This window comes from Myotis brandtii, unplaced genomic scaffold (genome assembly GCF_000412655.1).
Source record: "Myotis brandtii unplaced genomic scaffold, ASM41265v1 scaffold441, whole genome shotgun sequence".
Taxonomy (NCBI): domain Eukaryota; kingdom Metazoa; phylum Chordata; class Mammalia; order Chiroptera; family Vespertilionidae; genus Myotis; species Myotis brandtii.
Window position 1 is genome coordinate 1,394,345 of NW_005366873.1, and position 21,484 is coordinate 1,415,828.

General features: G+C 45.2%; 1 protein-coding gene across 12 annotated transcripts in view; it reads left to right on the forward strand.

Annotated features, from left to right (window-relative positions):
- The window catches only part of ABLIM1 (actin binding LIM protein 1), a 187,168-nt gene that overhangs the window by 161,137 nt on the left and 4,547 nt on the right, over positions 1–21,484 (forward strand). For 4 of the 12 annotated variants that reach the window (XM_014546347.1, XM_014546346.1, XM_014546345.1 and 1 more), the window contains 10 exons: positions 6,452–6,556; positions 8,461–8,508; positions 11,974–12,120; positions 14,277–14,368; positions 15,550–15,661; positions 17,150–17,214; positions 18,045–18,105; positions 18,943–18,950; positions 19,912–19,986; positions 20,842–20,922. In XM_014546347.1, coding sequence (XP_014401833.1) covers positions 6,452–6,556; positions 8,461–8,508; positions 11,974–12,120; positions 14,277–14,368; positions 15,550–15,661; positions 17,150–17,214; positions 18,045–18,105; positions 18,943–18,950; positions 19,912–19,986; positions 20,842–20,922 — 794 coding nt within the window. The remainder of the gene's footprint in view (positions 1–6,451; positions 6,557–8,460; positions 8,509–11,973; positions 12,121–14,276; positions 14,369–15,549; positions 15,662–17,149; positions 17,215–18,044; positions 18,106–18,942; positions 18,951–19,911; positions 19,987–20,841; positions 20,923–21,484) is intronic. The other 8 variants (XM_014546344.1, XM_005874502.2, XM_005874503.2 and 5 more) reach the window with 5 other exon arrangements.

Here is a 21,484-nt window from a genome sequence, read left to right on the forward strand (position 1 = left end):
GTTCCCCTCCACCGGCTGGGGAAGCCAATAGCCCCAAAGGAATAAGGCAGTAAACAAGTGTGAACTCCCACAAGGAGGCTAATTCTTTCCATAGCCTTGATTTAAACCAATGAAAGGAGCTAGAAGGGGAGGAGCAGGCAAGCACAGATGTGGTCAGGGGTCTGAGCCAGTCCTGAAGGGTTCTCACCTGGCTCCAAGTGCTCGTGTCTCTAACGCTTCTGTTGCGTAGCCTAAACGTTGTTGTATTTGGAAGATCGCTTGCAGTCTACTCAAGCTATTTCCTTTTTGCTCGCTCGGATTTTTGAGCATCTCAGTCCTAAAATACAGATGTGTTGTGCTGATCAGCATGTAGTCATTTTATGTGTGCTATGCTGGCATTTTCTGTGCCGTGAAAATAACATTGCTGACATGTTTATGGAAGACACACACTATTTGCCATTAACAAAGAGTCCCGTCTTTTTTGGTAGATGCAGCACTTTCTAAAATTCTCGACAGATTATTTAAAGTGGTCTTGGAGAGAGGGAGAAAACTTTTTTATATAGATGTAAGATGATACTTTAGACAAGTTTATAAAACCATAAGAAAGTATTGAAGAAACTTCAAAGATGTATTTTAAAGAGACTTGAATATAGAAGCCCTTGGCCAAATCAAGATTTTGTTTGTTTTTAATACATAAGGGAAAATACATTTTTAATTCATTGAGATGTAAACGGCCTCGTTTGGTTATGTTTCCTCTTTCAGAAGAGGTACTTTTCGTAGAAAGAAAAGGGCCGTGTGCCCTGTAAGGTTATACAAAGTTCATACAGAAAGCACATCACAAAGTCTCCTATACCTTCTGTCTGTGAGCAGCCTTAGGAGAGATGGATGGCCCACCCATAGGGACACTGGAGTCCTGGGTGGGGTACTCTCTCTGTCACTAGCCAGTGTGGGACCTCGGATGTTGGCTTGACTTTGTTACTCGCCTCACCTGTAAAACCTCTCCTAGGTCACTAGAGCGTGTGAGGTCAAGTGCCCCGGTGTGTGTAAGCACCGAGCTCAAGTGAGTCTTCGGTGCCCCCTCGGCATGGTGCTCTTAAAGCACTTTCCGTCTTCCTTTCGCTCTTCACAGCATCTGTGACGTAGGCCCAGAACGGAGATGGAGAGCTGCGGCCCTGGGTCGGCGACCCGGCCAAGGGCTCACAGCTGGCAAGTGGCAGCTCCAGGACCAGACCCCAGGCCTTCCCATCCCTCACTCAGATGAGGTGTGTGCATTTCAGTACAAAATAGACTTAGAGTTGAACTCTGATTATCCACCTCTTCTTAACTGGAAAATCGAATTCTTACTGAGGGTAAGACAGACAGCTACTTCAGTCATGTAAATTACAAAATTAGCAATTTTTTACTTTTTAATAGAAGTATCAACTGGTTCTAAAAATTACAGCACCTCTGTGTGTCTAAGTGGTACTGTATTTAAAAAATATGGATATACTTTCTTTTCTGTTTTTAGTCTGAATTTGAAGTTTTTGACACAAGTATTATGAATTTAAGTGATAAACAACATTAGGCTAAGAGGGGTTAGCATGACCCTGAACTTATACTTAAAAACACCTGATAATCTCCCATTTTCTTTTCACTACACATATACCTATAGCTTGTTCATATGACAGAGTCTATAGAAAATAAACTAAAAAATATAGAAAATGTAAAATATAATGTACATCACAGTATATGCTCAGTTTTAAAAGTAGATGAGCTTTTTGCCGAACTACAAAATGAACCATGGAGAATTTGTACAGTAACTAGATTGCTTTAAAAGCCTGGTATGGCTAAATGCTGATTCTCCAGAGAATTACTTCTTGGTTGTTATGAAAAAAACATGTACCCATTCACATGGAAGGCCTCTCCCACTTCTGGAAATTCCCATGTGGAGGGAACTTATGGCCATCGGAGAAGCACGTGGACAGGGTACCCCAGGAAGCTCGCGGCCCTCCATTGGAACGGTTCCTTTCCTCTTCGAGCTTGTGTTGTGGTCTCAGGGGAGTTTTGAAAACAAATATAAGCTGGAGAGCTTTCGGCCCCGGGGTAAGATGACCATCCGAGGAATGTACAGCTAGAAGGGAGGGCCCTTCCACTCTGACAGCCTGAAGCCCAGCCCCCCGGGGCCCAAGTCCACTTCCTGGTCCTTATTTCTCATGCATGTGGCCCGGGCCCCGGGGTCTGTGGAGCTGAGGGTGCCTGCACGGGTGTAAAGCTGAGATGCGCATCACAGGCTGGCTCTGTCTCAGTGGCTTCCCCGTCCACTTCCTGTAGCCTCTGTCTTGTTTCCTGTGTCTTTTGTTCTGTCTCTGACCTTCCTTGCAGCCTCATTCTGGGATGTCATTGTTGGGTCATTTGGGCAAGTGCATGCCTGGAGATTTGGAATCTTCACTCTGTTTGGGATCTGTTTGTGCTGTGCTTTCTGCGTTTCTCTTCCCTCCCTTTGAAATACTGTGAGACATTACGTTCTGTGTCCACAAAATGTATCAATCAGATGAGTGGCTCTGGCTCAGACAGGATTGGACACTCGCTGAAGGGAGCCATGACACTATTGAAGCTTTAGACAGGGACTAGCGATCTGGGAACTGTCATGAAATTCTAGATGCTGCCAACTTTCAGGAGCCAATCCAAGGATTCATGTGAAGGAACAAAATGGCTGGGAGTGCGCTATATACAATATTATGTGATAACTACACTATTACATTATTTGTCAGCAGTGCCTTCACTCTGGGCTGATAGGTGGTGATGATGACCGATACTTTCATATACGCTATTTCATCTGCTGCCTCATACATGACGTACATAATAAACTAAGCACAAAAATAACCTTTTAGTGCCTCATCAGTTATTTCCTTCCAGGATAGAGTTAAAAGTTTTATCACTTGAAGGTAGGGTATTCAACCTAGCAAAGTTGGAAACAGGCCTCATCTTGAGAATATTTCTTTTTCTTTGAAAAATGACAAAAGTTTGTCATGCCTTTGGTATTCCAAGGGTGGAGCACGTGGTACCTAGCAGCGCTTGTATGCTGAGCCCTTATTCCAATGAGCCCTCATGACGTGAGGAAATCATATGGTACAAAGTCGCTCAGATGGGCATGTTGCTGAGTCTCTCTTTACCTTGCTTTAAACTTTTGTGGGAGATTTATTTTATTTTATTTATATATTTTTATTGATTTCAGAGAGGAAGGGAGGAGAGATAGGAACATCCATGATGAGAGAGAATCATTGATTGGCTGCCTCCTGCACGCCCCCTACTGGGATCAAGCCTGCAACCCTGGCATGTGCCCTTGACCAGAATCGAACCTGGGACCCTTCAGTCTGCAGGCCAACGCTCTATCCATTGAGCCAAACCAGCTAGGACTGTTGGAGGTGTTAAATGATTATAGAGTTAAATCTACTTACAACGACTTGAACACATGAGGGCTTTTTCTAGGAACTAGAAAGGTCAATGGTTGCTGAAGATATGCAGCTAAATAAAGAACTGTGCCCAACTGGTGCCAGCGTTCGGCTGGAATGCACCCCCTGGGAGTTCAGAGAGTTGTCGGCAGCATCCGGGAAGGGATGGGCTTCTATGGCCACTTGCCAGCAGAGCACCTTCATGAAGGGAAGATGTTTCATAGTCAGGCAAATGCCAGTTCCAATAACCTTACACCCTGTGTCCTGTACATGCAGATATTTGTGGGTGCACATGACTCCGGCTAATAATTATCAAAACAAATGTAATAGTGTTTCTTGTGATTGGACATGATAGCCCACACCTGCGCAAACATTTCCCTGAAGTGGCTGATGTTGTACAAGTGCAGGGAGGCTAGAGGCAGCGGGTGCAGGGAGGAGCAGTGGGGTTCAGAAGCAATAGCACCCCCTGCGTAGGGTCTGCAGAATGAGTCTTCAAAAAACCAACCTCAAAGAAAGCGAGAAAGTTGAGTGTCTCTAGAACTTCTTTGGAGAAGAGCCCATAAGAAGTATTCTGTTTTTCAATCATGGGTCACTCTTCTGAATAATCCCTAATGTTTAGAGGAGTCAAGAATTCCCCTGAAATGAAACAGTTAAATTGGGGTTATTGAGGATCGGCTCTAATGGGAACGTTACAAAAACGGGGTGCGATTGTGATCCCATTGCTGCCTTTAATGAAGAGATAGATGGTGGCTGGGTTAGTGCAGTGGTGCTCACCACATTAGGCCATGAAGAGCTGCCGGGTTAGTTCGTTGGCCTCCTTCAATCGTTCATTCACAGACATTTACTGGGCACTCACTCTGGCCAGGCGCTGTGCTGAGCACACAGATGAATGAGACCGAGTTCTAATTCTTCCTTAGATTTAAAGTGGGATTTTCTTCTAAACATAAAGCATAGTCTCCCTCCCCTGCTTGCTTCTACCTGTGTTAATAATACTCATTTTTTTCAGACAGGAACCGGTTACTTCTTTTTAGGAGAGTGATAGTAAATGAGATAGCGTTTTTTGAAATGAGTTTTTGAATACATCGCAGTTTAGAGTGAAGAGTCATAATTTTTAGAAGCTAACATCTGACTTAAGTAGTAAAGTCTAATTATAATATATTGGGAGCTAGATGCTTAAGTGACTTGAGGAGGGGGAAAAAGACAAAAGTTTCAGAATATGATAACCAAAAACTTAGAATATTTATTTGAGCCAGTTAAATTCAGGTTTCACACCTGAAATATCGTACTGCCCATTTGGTACAGAACTGTGCTCTGGTTACCTAAAATTGCACATATTGAGAGATTAAAACTATGAAATGTGTTGTTTTGAAACTCCAGCAGTTGACATCTTTCATTTTCTGCTGGCCAGATTTAGAACAGTTTGGCCTAACTGAGGAAACTGGCTCTTGTACATCTAAAATTAGTACAATGTTATATGTCAACTATGTCTCCTTTTTTCAAAAAAATTAAAAAGATGGTAGAAAAAAATCAGCTCTTGCTATATATTTTTTAAAAATCTATGATTTATTTTAAGCTGTCATCATTAGATAAACTGATCTTCATCAAAATTTAAAACTTCTGCTTCAAAGGGCTATCAAGAAAGTAAAAGACAACCCACAGAATGGGAGACAGTTCTCCGTTCACCCCTGCAGTTCGCGTGGTCAGCAGGGAGGGCGGAGGCAGTGGTAGCTCTCAGGGCTCCTGCAGCCACGCCCAGCGTCCTCTCCACACCCCTCCCCGTTCTCCTCCAAAAACACCACGCTTTCCAGCCAGTGGCCAGTCCTGTTGCTCCCGCCCACTGTGCCCTCCCATGCCTCCTCCCTTAGGATGCTCCAGCCTTCTGAAATCTGAGCGTCCCCACCCTCTGCCCACCACCCACCTGGCGAGCATACTCTGCCGTGTCCCGCGCAATTCTCATATCTTTCTGTCGCTTTCCTGAGGAATTGATGGTGCACACCTTTCTCTGAGTGTCATAATTTTTTCATATGCCTCTGAATACTATGCAGGGTATTATATTTATGTGTCTTAAGTCTGACTCCTTAGGTCAGCGGTTCTCAACCTGTGGGTCGCGACCCCTTTGGCGGTCGAACGACCCTTTCACAGGGGTCGCCTAAGACCATCCTGCATATCAGATATTTACATTGCGATTCATAACAGTAGCAACATTACAGTTATGAAATAGCAACGAAAATAATTTTATGGTTGGGTCACAACATGAGGAATTGTATTTAAAGGGCCAGAAGGTTGAGAACCACTGCCTTAGGTGGACTCTGGGCCCCTGGAGGGCAGGGACTAAATCTCCTTCATCTACTTATCCTCACTCATAGCTCAGGGCCCAGCCATCCCAGGTGTCCAGTTATTAGAGTGGGTGGTGCCTCCTCTTCGTAGAGAAAGATGGAGAGAGGTGTACGTGGTCCCACAGTACCTGGGAGAAAGGGGCTGCCTCATCTGGTGTATTTCAAAGAGGAACAGAAACACAGGCTGCAGTGAAGGCATTTGGGTTGCTCAGAGCAAGGCCGGGGGTGACCACACAGGCTCCCGGGCGTAGCCTTCGTTCAGAGAAATGCAGTCCAGCCACCAGCCTCTGTCATCAGGCCCGGAAGGCTTGTATTTGGGTTGCCTATCCCGCTCCTTCGCACGCTTGGGATCTAACCATCTAATAATTGGTCCTGAACCATTACCCAGTGCCTTTCCATTCCTCGTACCGAACGCCCCATCCGATCAGTGCCCTGCCTGCTCACAGCTCAGCCACATGCCTTGGATGACGTGCCTCGCTGCTAGCTGCTTTACCACCGTGACCTGAACGCAAACCTCTCTTACGGGAAACTAAACCTGATCCCCCCTTTGCCAGCCACGTTGCTACACTGAGTTTGTTTCTTTCGTTCCTCCTTTTTTGATGTACCTCCTCCCCGTTGGTGGTTTTGAAGTTTTATTACGCTCGCTCGGTTTCCTTTATTGCTGTCCCTTCTCTCATTTTGTTTTCTCCATTCTTCTCATTGGAGGCAATGAGCCGTCCAGCGGCCGGAACTCCCCTCTCCCCCACCGGCCAGACAGCCGCCCTCTAACTCCAACTTACGCTCAGGCCCCTAAACATTTCCATGTTCCAGGTAGGAGCTGACGCGGTCTATGTCATGGTGTCCTGTCGCAGTGTAGAATGTAGCCTTGTCACCTCTGTCTCGTCTCCATTGCTCATGCTCTTTACATTGGGATGTACAGTTGACAAACCCTAAATTGCAGGATCTGACCCAGGGGGCCTTTCAAAAACGTTCTATGTGGAACGCCAGGATGATATTGAAGGGTTCGGTTTTCCCAAGTTATTTTTTTTTAATATGTTTTATTGATTTTTTTTACAGAGAGGAAGGGAGAGGGATAGAGATTAGAAACATCGATGAGAGAGAAACATCGATCAGCTGCCTCCTACACACCTCCTACTGGGGATGTGCCCGCAACCATGGTACATGCCCTTGACCGGAATCAAACCCGGGACTTTTCAGTCCGCAGGGCAACTCTCTATCCACTGAGCCAAACCAGTCAGGGCTTCCCAAGTTATTTTTGAAGGGGTGTGGGAGGTGGAGAGTGAAGGAATGAGGGTTTGAGTTGTGTTGTTTTTACTAAAATTTTAATTTCACCTTTATATCAGCGGCTCCTAAGATATCACGCTGTGGCTTCGTGTCATTGACTAATTAGCACAATGGCGATGCAGTGACCTTCTCGTTCTAAGGATGGAACCACAGCAACACTGAGTGCTTTTCCCTGTGTCTCCAATGTGGAGACTCTTCCCCTGGGCTTTTCTGAGCGGAGTAAAATGGTCTCTCTAAGCATATCCCTCACTAACCACCCCCGGAGCCGCAAAGGGATCTTGCAATTTAGGCGTGGTGCTGCCAGCTTCGCTCTGCAGTCACAGCACCTGCTGTCTGTCGCAGCACGAACAGTCACTGGCCACCGGAACTGGGAAAATCAGAACCCGCCGCATCGTCATGTTTAGGCTCAGCCCCGTTTGCAAAGGCAAGATTGGCCATCCCAAGTCCCGGCATCATTTTTCCGTGGGAAGCACATTGTTTTGCTTCCTTTAGTTCCCGGAAGTGGTTTAATACATGACCCATTATGTTCATGCTAGTATACATAGTTGGGATCTGAAATCGGGTTTTTTCCTTTTGCATTCCAAACTGACCTAATAAAACAGAGGAAACTTCATTGAGATTCATTCCGCTAAGCTAGGATTGCCTTTTTTAAAAGTGCCATGAACCTTGAAAATCAATGTTACGCAGTTGAGCGACCCTCCCCCCTTTTTTTTCATTAAAAATGCCCCACCAAGATGCAGTGCCCAGGGTTCTGGAGAAACAAAGCTTTTGACATTTCCTGAGTATTTGTGCTCAAAGTGAAATGACAGCATAATCAAACGGGGTCCTGTGTAAATATGTGAATAATATTTGGCATCTCAGTCTTTAAAAAAAAAAAAATTGGCCTATAGGAGTTAGGCACACATCCTGGTAGTACATCAGACTAGTTTTGCCCATACAAAGTGTTTCTGTGTTTAAAGAAATTACTCCTAGTTTTTCTACATTGCTTTCCACTGTTCCATTCATTAGTTGAGAAGGAAATTGAGCCACTGGTATCTCCTGGGAGCTCAATTTCTAGACAGTAGCATTTTGGGGATTTTCCCCAAACTGGTTATGTCTTCCTCACCGTAGAGTATTCCACTGCTTGCATTTCTTCCTGTTTTAGTCCCACTTTTAGTGAAATGTGTATTGGAAATAAAGGGCCCATGAATTAATGACATCTCTATATATGCTAAGATGTATTACAAAGGATTTCACATCACTTGGTGTAGTGATTCGCTCATTCCTGTAATTTCTGCTTCCAGTAACACCGCTCTTTGTAATACAAAAGTTGACCATCTGGGTTATATTTGTTCAATAGTCTTCAGTTTGGTTTGCCTCTTGCTTGTTCTGTTTTTCCCATCGCGGAACTGGTTCCCATAATCACACACCTTTGCTTTTCATTTCCACAGATCAAGGGATCAACATTTACCGAAAACCACCCATCTACAAACAGCATGGTAAAACCCGCTTCCTCCGCGTTAGCTTTTAAGTAGCAGCGTCTGCTGAACTTCTCTTTGCTGTCCTCTGAAAGGCTTATCAGCTGCTGCTTTCGAAAATCAAACCGGGGTGCCCAGCGAATTGTGCCTTGATGTCCTCCTGAGATGCAAACATTGTGAAATTGGGGTTTCTAGAGGGAGGAGGCTTAGCATGGTCAGGAAGCTCCTAGCTCATTTCTGAGCCCATCTAACCACGAATCGTGCCATTCATTGAGAAGGGGTAGGACTAGCCACACAATGTGGTCAGGAAGCTCCTAGCTCAGTGGTCGGCAAACTCATTAGTCAACAGAGCCAAATATCAACAGTACAACGATAGAAATTTCTTTTGAGAGCCAAATTTTTTAAACTTAAACTATATAGGTAGGTACATTGTTATTAACTTAATTAGGGTACTCCTAAGGCTTAGGAAGAGCCACACTCAAGGGGCCAAAGAGCCGCATGTGGCTCGCGAGCCGCAGTTTGCCGACCACTGTCCTAGCTCATTTCTGAGCCCATCTAACCACGTATCATGCCATTCATTGAGAAGGGGTAGGACTAGCCACACAATAACTCACAAACACCCTAGCAAGACATGTTTGTTTTTTCTCTGCCATTTAATAATTTAACCAGCCTCTATAACTATTTTGATCAGCTTACAATTTAACTAATTAAAACTAGTGAAAGCCAGCATTCCGGAAAAATTAATTTGACGAAGCCCTATCAGCTTGGCTGTCCAGTTCCCCAGTGTCTTCTGTAGCATGAAGACATCTGTGCCCAGTGATGGAGTGGATGGGACACACGCTGACTCGGAGTCCTGGCCCTCGTCCCCGCTCCTCACCTCAATGGCTCTGTGATTTAGGATGTCATGGACACAATTCCTCTGTCCCTCCGTTTTCTCAAATCTGTGAGTTAGGCTAATTGGTCTGTGAAATGCCTGCAAGCCAAGAATCACTGCTGTGGATTTAGAGTGGTGCTTTCCTTGTCTGGGAGTATGGAATTTTGAAGCCCAGGAAACCACCTCACTATGTGTAAATCACACACACACACACACACACACACACACACACACACACAATTAGGTCTCTCAATATTTATCTGCCACCAATCTTGGTGAATGGATTCTTCTAAAGCCAAGATAGGTCTTTAAGTGATTTCAGAAAATTATACACAAATTGTGCCCGGAAATTTGAAGGCTGCCTTTAAAAGGTAGTTGACATTAATGAGTCCTTAAGGATTAGGATGACATGAAAAGCAAACAAAGTCAAAAAAGCACAGGGGAACATATTTAGGCCAACATTCTCGGGGGGGAAGAGAATGTATGTATTGTAATGTTTGTGGAATTATGACTTTCTTCTTCATTCTGTTTTTTTTTTTTATTTAAGATTTTACACCACATGCTTGCTTTTTTAAGTTTGTTAACATTGTTTTTGTTTTTGTTTTTTTTATGGTTTAATGTCTTGTCACCCACTCATTAACATATGAATGTTTACTGACTTCACCAATTCTAATGAGTAAGTACTGTTCGAAGTCACACTTTTTTTTTTTTTTTTCCAAATTTAAGAATAAGATTCTCAGTTAGATTGATCCATTTAGAGTCTTTTGAAATACTGGAATCTTTAGGCCCTGCCGCTCTAAACAAAAATAATCAAATGACTAAGACTAAAGATGGAATAATGTTAGATGATTTATTTGGAAGGGATTAATTGGCTTCTTCTCTTGAAATTCACTTTGACTTTCCTCTTTTCCTTCAGACCGTTGTAATTAATTAATTAATCAATTAGAGTAGTGCAACCAAAGCAGCACGTCCCAAAGGACATTCTGCAGAACAGGCAGTCCATGCAGTAGAAACAGGTCCTACCGAACCCTGGTGTCCGCCCTGGTGCATTTGGAAAATGCTAGGTTCAGAGGAAGGCACGCTTTTTTTTTTTTTTTTGTAATACAGAACTCAGCCTTTACTGCGCTAACACATTCTGTTCTTCTTTAAGAAGAGGGTATTTATGCAGTGCTTTCCAGCCTGAATTTTTTTTTTTCTCATGAGGTTAATGATTCAGAGAAACACTCTTCCAAGCCTGGCCAGGCCTTGTTCCTTATTATTGCAAAGGACGACCTTGGTCAAGTCACTTAAGCAAATTGAGACCTAGAAGTTTTCAATAAGAATGAGGACTGGGAGCTGAAGATTCAAAGAATTGTATCCAGATTCAACAAGCTGTGAGCCCTGGGAGAGAGGACGTTTTACTTAAAGCAACATAAATATTTTGAAATGTTTAGTAACATCCCAGGTCACTTGGCAGAAGTAGGACCTGAGCATTTCTCCCCTCTTGCTGGGCTCCATCTCTGATTAGATTGGGGGCTCTAAGCCTCCGATGCTTCCTCTAAGCAGAGCCATTAAGAGCCCTGCGCGGGCCTGGTGCTGCCAGTCTGGCCCCTGTGTTTTAAAGTTGGATGATTCACTAGTGTGTGCAGACCCTTTCTCCTGGGACTCAAGGACCCATGTACAAGGGCCCCCAAAACAATGGATATACACCTTCACAGCTGATAGCTCAATTTTGAAAGTTATACTGCCTTTATCATTATTTGAATACATTTGGGGGGGGGGACACCCTATATAGTATAGAAGTATTACAATGAACTGGAGCAGTATATTTGTGGCTAAGAAGCCAAAAGACAGCCAGCCCGCTTATGATTAACAACTGCAGTCAAATGACAGTATCGTGCTTTTAACTCAGCTCTTTAATTTCAAGTGACTAATTCAGATGTCTAATTGCTCTAGGAGTTTGTCCCAATAGAAATTTCTGGATGCTGGGAATGTTCTATAACTGTTGTCCAATACAATAGGCAGTAATCACATGTGGCTATTGAGCACTTAAAATGTGCAACTGAGGAACTGAATTTTAGTTTAAAAATTTTTTTCATTGAATTTTTTTTTTTTAAGCCTCACCCGAGGATATTTTTCTATTGATTTTTAGACAGAGTGGAAGAGACAGGGAAAGACAGAGAGAAATATCAATGTGAGAGAAGCACATCGATTGGTTGCCTCCTGCACGAGCCCCAACCAGGGCACAGGCCGGGGAGGAGCCTGCAACCGAGGTACGGGCCCTTGACTGGAATCGAAGCCAGGACCCTTTGGTCCACAGGCCGACGCTCTATCCACTGAGCCAAACCGGCTAGGGCTAAGTTCATTAATTTAATGTAAATTGCCACGTTGCTAGTATTGGATAGCAGGCTCCAGAGCAGATGTAGAACAGGTGTAAAATGAAGCTTTGTTTCTGGTGGAGCGTCCGACGAGCTGAGCTGTCCCTGGGCACCACTGACCGGGTGGTGGATTGATAATGGCTATAAGCAGAGCTGTCTGGAGGGGAAACCTTTGCCAGAGAACAAGACCCTGTGAGTGGGCTGACCACCACGGCCTTGCAGACCGGTAGCTAAGCTCCCCCTGATTCCGCCTAGATGCAGCTGCCTTGGCAGCCCAGAGCAAGTCTGCAGAAGACATCATCAAGTTTTCCAAGTTCCCAGCAGCGCAGGCGCCAGACCCCAGCGAGATCCCAAAGATTGAGACGGACCATTGGCCTGGTCCCCCCTCACTTGCCGCCGTAGGTATGCGACTGTTACAGCTAAGCCAAATGGACAGGTTGCTAGGAGATCTCGAAGTGCAATGCTTAAAGATATGCCAGGTTTTTAAGAAAAGTACGACCAAGGAGAGGTAGAATAGTGGGAAGAACTAATGCAGTATTAATGTGTGTGCAGAATGCTTCCAAGCTACCAACACCCCATCACCAGAGCCTTGCTCTAACCAAATCACCAAGATGCAGAACTGGTCTAAAACGGATGATGTGCACGGACCCTCAGAGTCATTACCGCTAAGTCGGTAACTCTTTTGAATGCTCAATTGAATCAAAGCCTTTTGGCAAGAACATTGTTCTATATAATTAGAAGTCAGCTGGTGAATTAACCGAGGGTCCATGGAAGCATGGCTTCTTTCAAATTTGTTTTAGACTATTTCTGCTTGTAATTGCAGTTCTCTTAACAGCTAATCTTAACCCTGAGCACTTTCACTTTCCTTACGAGATCTTGTTCTCCATTTCTAAGGAGGGCTACTACAGAGTTACACATAATGAAATTACACGTGTAAAGTTACGTGATTTTACATCCTTCATGTCCATGATTCTGTGCTCCGGTATCACATTTCAGCTGCTTCATTCTTTGCTTTGAACCTCAAATGTATGCTCTAGAATTGTGTCTATGTCTTTCTTTACTGTTTTGTCAGTAGTGAAATCACTTGGCCTAAAAAGTGATATTAAGCAAACTCAGACGCTAATACTAAAAGTTTAGTGAGTTGGACTTACAAATGTGACTATCTTATCACATTTCTGTTGACAACCTAAAAGGCCTTCAATTTTCCAAAATTTCCAAATTGTTTTCCTCATGCTATTTTTTATCAATTTACTTTTGGAATAACTTTTACAAGCACTATACTATGTAGATTTTAAAGCAATTTATATGTATAGAAATAGTCGAAGGAAACCCATCTTGGGTTCATCACTCACAAGTATTCTCTACATGATGTTGCCTTGAGATATAGCTTGATTCTTGCAAACTTGTGTTTATTCATTTTTATCAATATAAAGAGAGAGTACTCACCTTGACTTTTATGATTTTAGGAACTAAGAGCCAATCATATCAGTTTTTCTCTGCCAGGCAGTTCGTGGGGACCTTGAGGTTCCCAGTTCAGTCACGTTGCTTTGTGGAGTTTCTACCGAAGCCAGACCCAAAGGGGCCAGGAGAATTAACATTTTGTTGTTGAAACTGACATGCCTAAATAGTTTAAACCTCTTTGGGGTTCCAAAATGAAGGCAATTTCTGGCCCATTAATCAAAATAAGAAAAACTGAGACGATTAAGGTTTGTTTTGATTAGATTAGCAAGCTTTCCTGTTTCCTCCACAGTCAGATTAATCCAAGCAATTTAGGAAAAACACTCATTATCTTAATTTTCCAACCATTTAGACAGATTCTTCCTTTCCACCCTCTGTCTCCCTTTACCAGGAAGCTTAAAAATTGTACACGACTTGCTATACTGTACCAAAGTAAGTAGCTTTTTAGCTCTATTGCTGTATGAGAGTTTTTATTGAATTTTGATCAGTAGAAAGCTTTTTTATAATCATTGTTCAAAGGGCTGAGAAAAAGGAAGCATTAGAGACCCATCCCTACATAAAAAGCATACTTGTTATTGAGTTTATTAAGGGTAGAAGACAGAGTGATATTATTATGGCAACCTATCTATTCAGCAGAAGAGGAAACTATAAGATTTTAAACCTTGTCATAAACGAGTGGCTATTTAAAAGCATGTGGATGAATTTAGATGTTTCTCTATTTGAAAATTGACCTCAGGGACATTGAAATAAGTGTAGATGCTCCTCCTACTTACTACTGAGAGCTCTAACCAGGGAGGACTCAGACCCCATCGCAGTGGCAAACCCGAGCTTTAATTGAGCAGACCAATTATCGGGAGGCCAAATCCAGGCTTCACCGGATCCCACATTCAACCCGCTTGTCAAACTGACCCGTTGTCTGGAGAAAGCAGCCAAGTAGCGCTGAGCTGGCGGTAGGCTCCTTTTTCTCCTGGTGCTGTTCACTCATGGTCAAGACCACTGCCGACCGTGGCGGCCTGGCCAGTTGAGCCCAGGTGGACTAGTCCCGTCCGATGCCCCTGCCGTGCGGCTAATGTGAGAAGTTGTCTTTGCTGTGGAATTAGGAGCTGACATGAGACGCAGATCCAGTGGCAGAGAGGAAGACGATGAGGAACTCCTGAGACGCCGGCAGCTTCAGGAAGAGCAATTAATGAAGGTTGGTCCTTAAACTACTTCGCTGCAGTCTTCAATTCAGTTCTCTCCCGTCCGTATTTCTGGAGTGACTACTATGGGCAAGCCACCAAGTGGGCCCAGCCCTCAAGGGGGCTTCTAGTGATTGTCATACAACAGAGTACTGAGTGGGTGCTGGAAGAGGTGACCTGAAGGCTGGAGGTCAGAGGGCCGTGTGATGGTGTGGGCTTTTGCAAGGAGAGTGAGAACCTGAGCGGGCATGTGAGTGTGGTACCTGTGTTGAAAGGATGCTGAAGGGCCCAGTAGAGCCAAGGTGTACACCAGGTTGTTCAACACCTTCCTGCCCTCGTGCAGGCTCTCCTGAAGGAATTCCCTTGGGATTGAGCCTTTCTCCAAGTCTTTCCTCGGGACTCATGGGACCTTGTGTGTATATCTGGGCCAGGGGAGAGGGGATGAAATAGACTGCCTCTAAGAAGCCCTCGTGGGCTTCTCTCTCACATGGGCCTACAGCATCCAGAAGACCAATAGAAAGGCAATTTTAGCCTGGGGTAGAGGGGCCAGGGCATTATAAACTCTCCCTCCAATGAGGAACTGATGAATCCCTTCCAATGACATTTTCCAAAGATGCTTAATCACATGGGCAATGCACATGATACAAGTTATATGAAAAGATAGGATGCAGAGTTGCATTTATAGTATGATCCCAGTTTTGTATTACATGTGCCTAAAATGTACTGGATGGATATAAACCAAAATGCAAATGGGTGTCTCTGGGTGGTGGGTTATGGGTTACTCTTCTCTGGGTTTTCTAAAATGAGCAAGTCTTACTTTTTTTTCTTGTTTTTAAACAAATCAGTGTCGTTTCTTTTTAAAGGCTACTATTCCCAATGCCCCCTTCCTACATCAAAAATCCACACACACTCACACATGCCTGCTGAGGTCACCTGCTGGCACTTTGCGGGAGAGCGAGGGAGGGAGAACACCCTTCTGACATGGAGCCTGACAGGGAAATGCCAGCCTTGACATTGAAGAGGCTGAGGACTCAAGGTCCAAAACCTGTCTGAGCTCCAGAGGCACCACCAGCCTCTGAGACTATCCATCCAGGCTTTGCCCGAGTCGGCACTTCTCACAGGACCTTCTAAAAAAGAAATTTTTCATGGAAGTAATTGTGGGCTTCCCTTCCATTTTTCTTTTCTTTGTCAATAGCTCAACTCAGGCCTGGGGCAGCTGATCCTGAAGGAAGAGATGGAGAGGGAGAGGGAGAGCCGGGAGAGGGCAGCCCTGTCAGCCAGTCGCTATGATTCTCCCATCAACTCAGGTGAGAGCAGACCCACCACCTCCCCCGAGCCGACAGCCGGCCACCTGCCTGCAAGGGCCCGGCCTTGACCTTCCGGGAGAAGCAGGGACATTTCTGGTGGAACCCGCAGAGTGTTCTCCGGGGAGGGAAGTGTGGGAAACCCACTCCATGTCAGCGTAGCTTCTAGGCATGTCATGGCTCTTCCTTAAATGTGGGTTTCCTTTCTGCTGCAAGTGGGGAGCCCTTAGAGGAAGGACCTTAAGGACACAAGGGTTCAGGTTAGAATAGTCATGAAGAGGGAGGCAGCGTAAAGGGAATCCATAGAGAGAACAGGATGCTTTTTTATGGCAGAGAGCACAAACTAGACTTTCTAAATGTTGTAATTTTACATTAATGTGTTCAATACAAAGCTGAAGACTCGTGGTATTATGTTTGACACTTTTGAAAGACATTACTTATATATTGGCTATATCAGGATAGTTTCCCCTGCTTATATTTGTCAAAAGCCAATTCTCTCTTAACCCACAAGATTTTTCCTCCCATGTTCTGAACTAGTGCCTGCTTTTCTCCCCTTCTGGTTCCTTTAGAAATGTGTTTAGTGTTTGCTGTCTGCAGGCATTTTTGCTAAACATTATCTCACTTAATCTTCATGATGTGCTAGTGAAGTAGGTAATATTATTATTATCCCAAATTTGTAGCTCAGGAATAGGAAGTTTGAGTAACTTACCCAAGGTCACACCACTAATAACTAGGAAGACCCAGATTTAGGAGTCCAGGTATCATAACCCCAGAGCCCACGACCTCAACGGGGCGCCCTGCCACCTCTCAGATGCTCACCTGGCATTGACCTTGGATTGGGTGGTTACTAATCTTCAGAGTCCCAATCAACTCCACGATTATGTTCTGTAAGAACATATCGCACTATACCCACGTGGGTCAGAAAATGAAGACTTAAAAAGATGAAGTACTTGCCCAGAGATACAGAGGCATTAAGTTGCAGACCCAGATTCAGGCCCAGGTCTGCCTTCCCCAAAGCCCAACCGTTTGTGAAGCATCCATCCCAGGCCTCCCGGGAGTCCAGTCTGACTGATAACTTACATGGCTGACTTTTGGGTCAGTGTTTGCCGCCATATCACCTGAGGCATGGGCTTATGCATCCAGAGAGTCCTGGGTTCAAATCGTTGCTCGGCTGTTTACAAGCTGAGTGACCTTGGGCAAGATACTTAACTTTTTTCGGCCCCTATTTCTCCTCCTGCAAAATGGAAATAGTAACAAAGTAGTTAGACTCAGAGGTAAAGAATCCCCACCCCATCTCCGTAATATCACCCCCCACCCATTCCCTGCATCACCTAATAGGCTGGTGTTTTATAAACATTTCAGCCCAATATTATTTGGATTATTTTTTTCTAAATCTTCTATTCTGCAAGGTAGAAGATACGATGCCAATTTCATTGAAGAATGGGACTTCCTGTTTCCTAACAGTTGCTTTTTTACCTCTTTCTCGCTTAGCTTCACACGTTCTGTCATCTAAAACCTCGTCTCTCCCAGGCTATGGAAGAAACGGGCTTCACCGGGTAAGGTTTCCCCATCAATCACTTCTGAGTCAGTCGTGGTCGAAGTGCTGACGTATCGCCGGAATACTACTGACGCGGTGATCTCGGCGTTAGCACATAATGAAAATTGTAATCTCCCTGATCTCCTAATAAATCACTTCGAATTACGGGCAAAATATTTCTATTGAAAGAAAGGGAAATTGACATTGGATAACGGAATAGCTTGTGTAAGTTTATGGGAAGACTAGGTTAAGTAATAGGGTGGCAAATATTTCTGCAATCAAGCAAAACAATTATTAGAGCCTTTATCTCTGCTGTAAAAAATATATATATAGGAAAGCCCAGCTGGGGTGGCTCAGGAAGTCAACAGTTCAATTCCTGGTCAGGGCACATGCCCAGGTTGTAGGCTTGATCCCCAGTAGGGGGCATGCAGGAGGAGCCGATCGATGAGTCTCTCTCATCAATCTCTATATCTCTCTATTCCTCTCCCTTCCCCTCTCTAAAATCAATAAAAAACATATTTTTAAAAAATATATATAGGAAAGTTTTTTGCTACCTCCCTCCCCACAACACATGGAATAAATGTAATTGTCTAACTGTGTAGAGAGACGTTTTATTATGTATTAGCAAGAGGTATTTGCTTACCAAGGACCTGCTGAGTAGCGGCATTGATTGTACTACCAAAAATAAAGAGATCTCACGAAAGTAGAAGAAGTAGAAGGAAAATCGTGAGGGCCTAGGAATTCAGTTTGGGAAGAATTCTTAGGTTTTGCAAATCGTTCCTTTTCACCTGACTCCCAAACGATCACTGTGCAGTCGGTTTTCTAATACTGTGTTTTTTCTCATTTCAGCCTGTTTCTACAGACTTTGCTCAGTACAACAGCTACGGGGACGTCAGCGGGGGAGCGCGAGGTGAGGGTGCTGTGGCCACACTGGACTGACCATGGCTGAGGTCAAGCACAGGCTGTGCAATGACAAGCACATTAGCTGGGTTCATGCTGCCTTACGTTCTGAAGTGGGATCCCACCCACCCTCTGCGAGCTAGCAGAGCATTTGTTAACATTTCAAAGGATCTCTAGTGACATGAGACCAGGAGAAGTGAATTTGTAAGAAGCAAGTTTGTAATCGCTTCTGCTGAGCACTCAGACCCTTGGAGATACAGTGATGGATGGGCCTACCTTCCAAATGCATACAGCTGAGCCTGGCTGGTGTGGCTCAGTGGGTTGAGCATCATCCCATGCACCAAGAGGTCACGGGTTCAATTTCCGTTCAGGGCACATGCCCAGATTGCAGGCTCAATTCCCAGGAGTGGGTGTGCAGGAGGCAGCCGATTGATGTTTCCCTCTCGATGTTTCTATCTCTCTCTCCCTCTCCCTCTCTCTCTAAAAAAATCAATGAAAAGAAAAATCAATGAAAACATTAAAAAAAATGCATACAGCTAAGAGAGTGAGAGAGAAGCTCTGTATGATAAATGCTATGATTGGAGATGCAGAGAGAAGGCAGAAACACCTTCATGGTGCCAGGGAAAACTTCTGCAAGAAAAGGGTGTTTAACTGATAACTGGAACCTGAGCAGGCATTTCCTGGCTTCAGGGGGGCAGACAGACGGGCACTGTGTACCGTTCAGAATGCCAGAGCAGGGAGCGAATGGGGTCATTGGGGAAAGTTTGGGCAGTTGCAACAGGACACAGTCTCTGTATTAATGTTTCCGTGTTTCCCTGCTGACAGTTCCTTTCTCTTCTCTTTGCAGACTACCAGGTACGGAACACTGTCCCTCTTGAGTTGGCCACGCCAGCAGAACAGCCATGTTTCAATCCAGATGTGTGCTGCTGCTCCAGGGAAGGGTTTCTGTTGAGAGATGCTGATTTGGGTTGATCTGTGGAATCGTTAGTCCACAGCTGTGAGAAGCCAGGGGAGCAGGCATGCCTGTGCACAGGTCCACTGTCCCCGCAGGCGGGGGCCATGGCAGGAGCCAGGCCAGTGTTGGAGCACCGTCTTGTTATGGCCTTGAAGAGTCCTCTCTTGGGGGGATGTGGCTCAGCATCAGGGTCCGCCCATGTACAGTGTATTTTCCTTTTTTAAAAAAAATCTTCATTGTGGATATTTTCCATTGATTTTAGAAAGACAGGAGAGGAGAGGGAAGGAAAGGGGGGAGAGAGAGAGAGAGAGAGAGAGAGAGACAGAGACATACATCACCAATTGCCTCCTGACCGAGGATCGAACCCCCATCTATGCAGGTGGTCTGATTGGGAATCAGATCGATGACCTTTTTGGTATATGGCCAAAAGAAAAGAGATGTTTGGTACCATTCCTTTTTTCCTACCACCTAAACCTCAAAAATTATGACAGAGAATGAGAAAAGGAAAAATATGCAAAGAAACATAAGATAAAATAAGGAATCAACAATCATAAACTTCGTAAATCTTTTTTATATCCCATATACTTTCATGCTTGGAGCCTAAATTCAGGGACTAGTCACTACATTTCAGCCAGGCTATTTCCCCAGCTTGATTAGAAAAGAGCAGTGTTCCTGCTCTTGGGAAGCAAGGATCTCATTTTGGAAAGCCTGTAGTGATTAAGGTGCCCGTATGATTAAGACGGCATCTCTCAAACGGTGACGAGGATTTGAGACCCAATCAGGAGGATTCGGGAGCCCACAGAGGCCTCCAGCTTCCTACGCAGCCAAGGGCTCCTCCTTGACCCAGCTTCTCTGTTGCAGACCCTGCCGGATGGCCACCTGCCTGGCATGAGAATGGACCGCGGAGTGTCTATGCCCAACATGCTGGAGCCAAAGGCAAGTGCGGCTGTTCCCTTCCCTCCCCCACGGGGATGCCTAGCCGGGAGGTAATCCTAGAAGACACTTGCTTTTCTGCCTTTTCCCCATCCTCCGTGCCGAGGCCTGCTGGGCTCTAGGCTGGTGCCCTAGGCAAGCCATGTCCCAAAGCACCTTGCCATCCTCGGCTCGTTCGTCACCCGAGTCAGCAGCCTTGCTGCGTGTGCCGCCGCGGGCTCACAGGAAGTGCCAGCGGGTCTCCTGGGACCTCGGTACTCATGTGGCCCCTGCCATGAACCCACAAGGCACGCCCAGTGCTGAGGGAAGCCTCGGCAGGCTGCTCCAGGTGGGATGACCAGTATGTCCCAGTTTGCCCAGGACTTTCCCAGTTTTTGCACTGAAAGTCTTGCCTCCCAGGACCCTCCTTGGTCCCGGGCAAACTGGGACAGTTGGGACAGTTGGTTGCCCTGGATCCAGCGGTGTCCAAGGGCCATGCTCCCTGGGGACCCTGGGCACTCGGCTCAGTGTGTCATCCGCCAGAACACTGCTCTGGGTCAGCCTGGCTCCGTGGATTCTCGAGCCAGTTTTAGAAGAAGATCGTTAAAGAATATACAAAGGCATCCAGTTCTCTTCGATGTTTAACTTCATCCCCAGGACATGGCAAATGTGTCTTCTTTCCCACAACAGAACCCCCCAAAGGCACAGGCTACAGGGGGCCCCGGGGGGCTGTGGGGCACCTGTGAGAACCTGGCACCTCCGATGTCCTCATCATAATCTTAGGAGCTCTGTCAGGGAGTCCTAGAGCTTCGGTCGATTCTGTTTGCTAATAAAATGATCCGAGGTGTTCTAGAAGAGATGTTTGTCTTCACTTCTCAGATATTCCCATATGAAATGCTCATGGTGACCAACAGAGGGCGCAACAAAATCCTGCGAGATGTGGACAGAACAAGGCTGGAGGTAAATAAATAAAAATCTAGTCCTAATTGCAGCTCCCTGGGCATTCCCTCCAACTTTCCCCTAATTGGGAAATGTTTCTGTAAAGGCAAAAAAAAATTAAAGGACCAATCTCATAATGTAGGTAGAATTAGTAACACCTTTGGAGAAAAGCCCACATTTATACTGAAAAGATCAGTATTAAATACCGCCCCCCCTCACTCCCCAGGAAAACCCAGTATGATTTTAGTCCTTTTCTCTGGAAACTTGGTGTTGCCATAATTATGGCTGGTGGCGTAGAGTGGACTCTCCATCCCTCTCCCGATGGCCCCGGCTCCCTCCTTCCCCAGCCTCGGTTGAGCTCATGGAGAGGGGAGGGAACGCTCAACAAAGAGGTTTGTATGAGCAGGTTCCCAGCTGCTTCCGCATTCCTTGCTGAGGGTTATCTGGGTACACATACCCAAGACCTCCTTAGACACGGAGACTGATCTTTGTATTTTTCCATCTGAATGATTTTAATTAAGAAAAGCCCTGGCTGCCAGCCTCGTAAAGAATGGCTCCTTTTCCCCGACAAAAGGCTGCACCT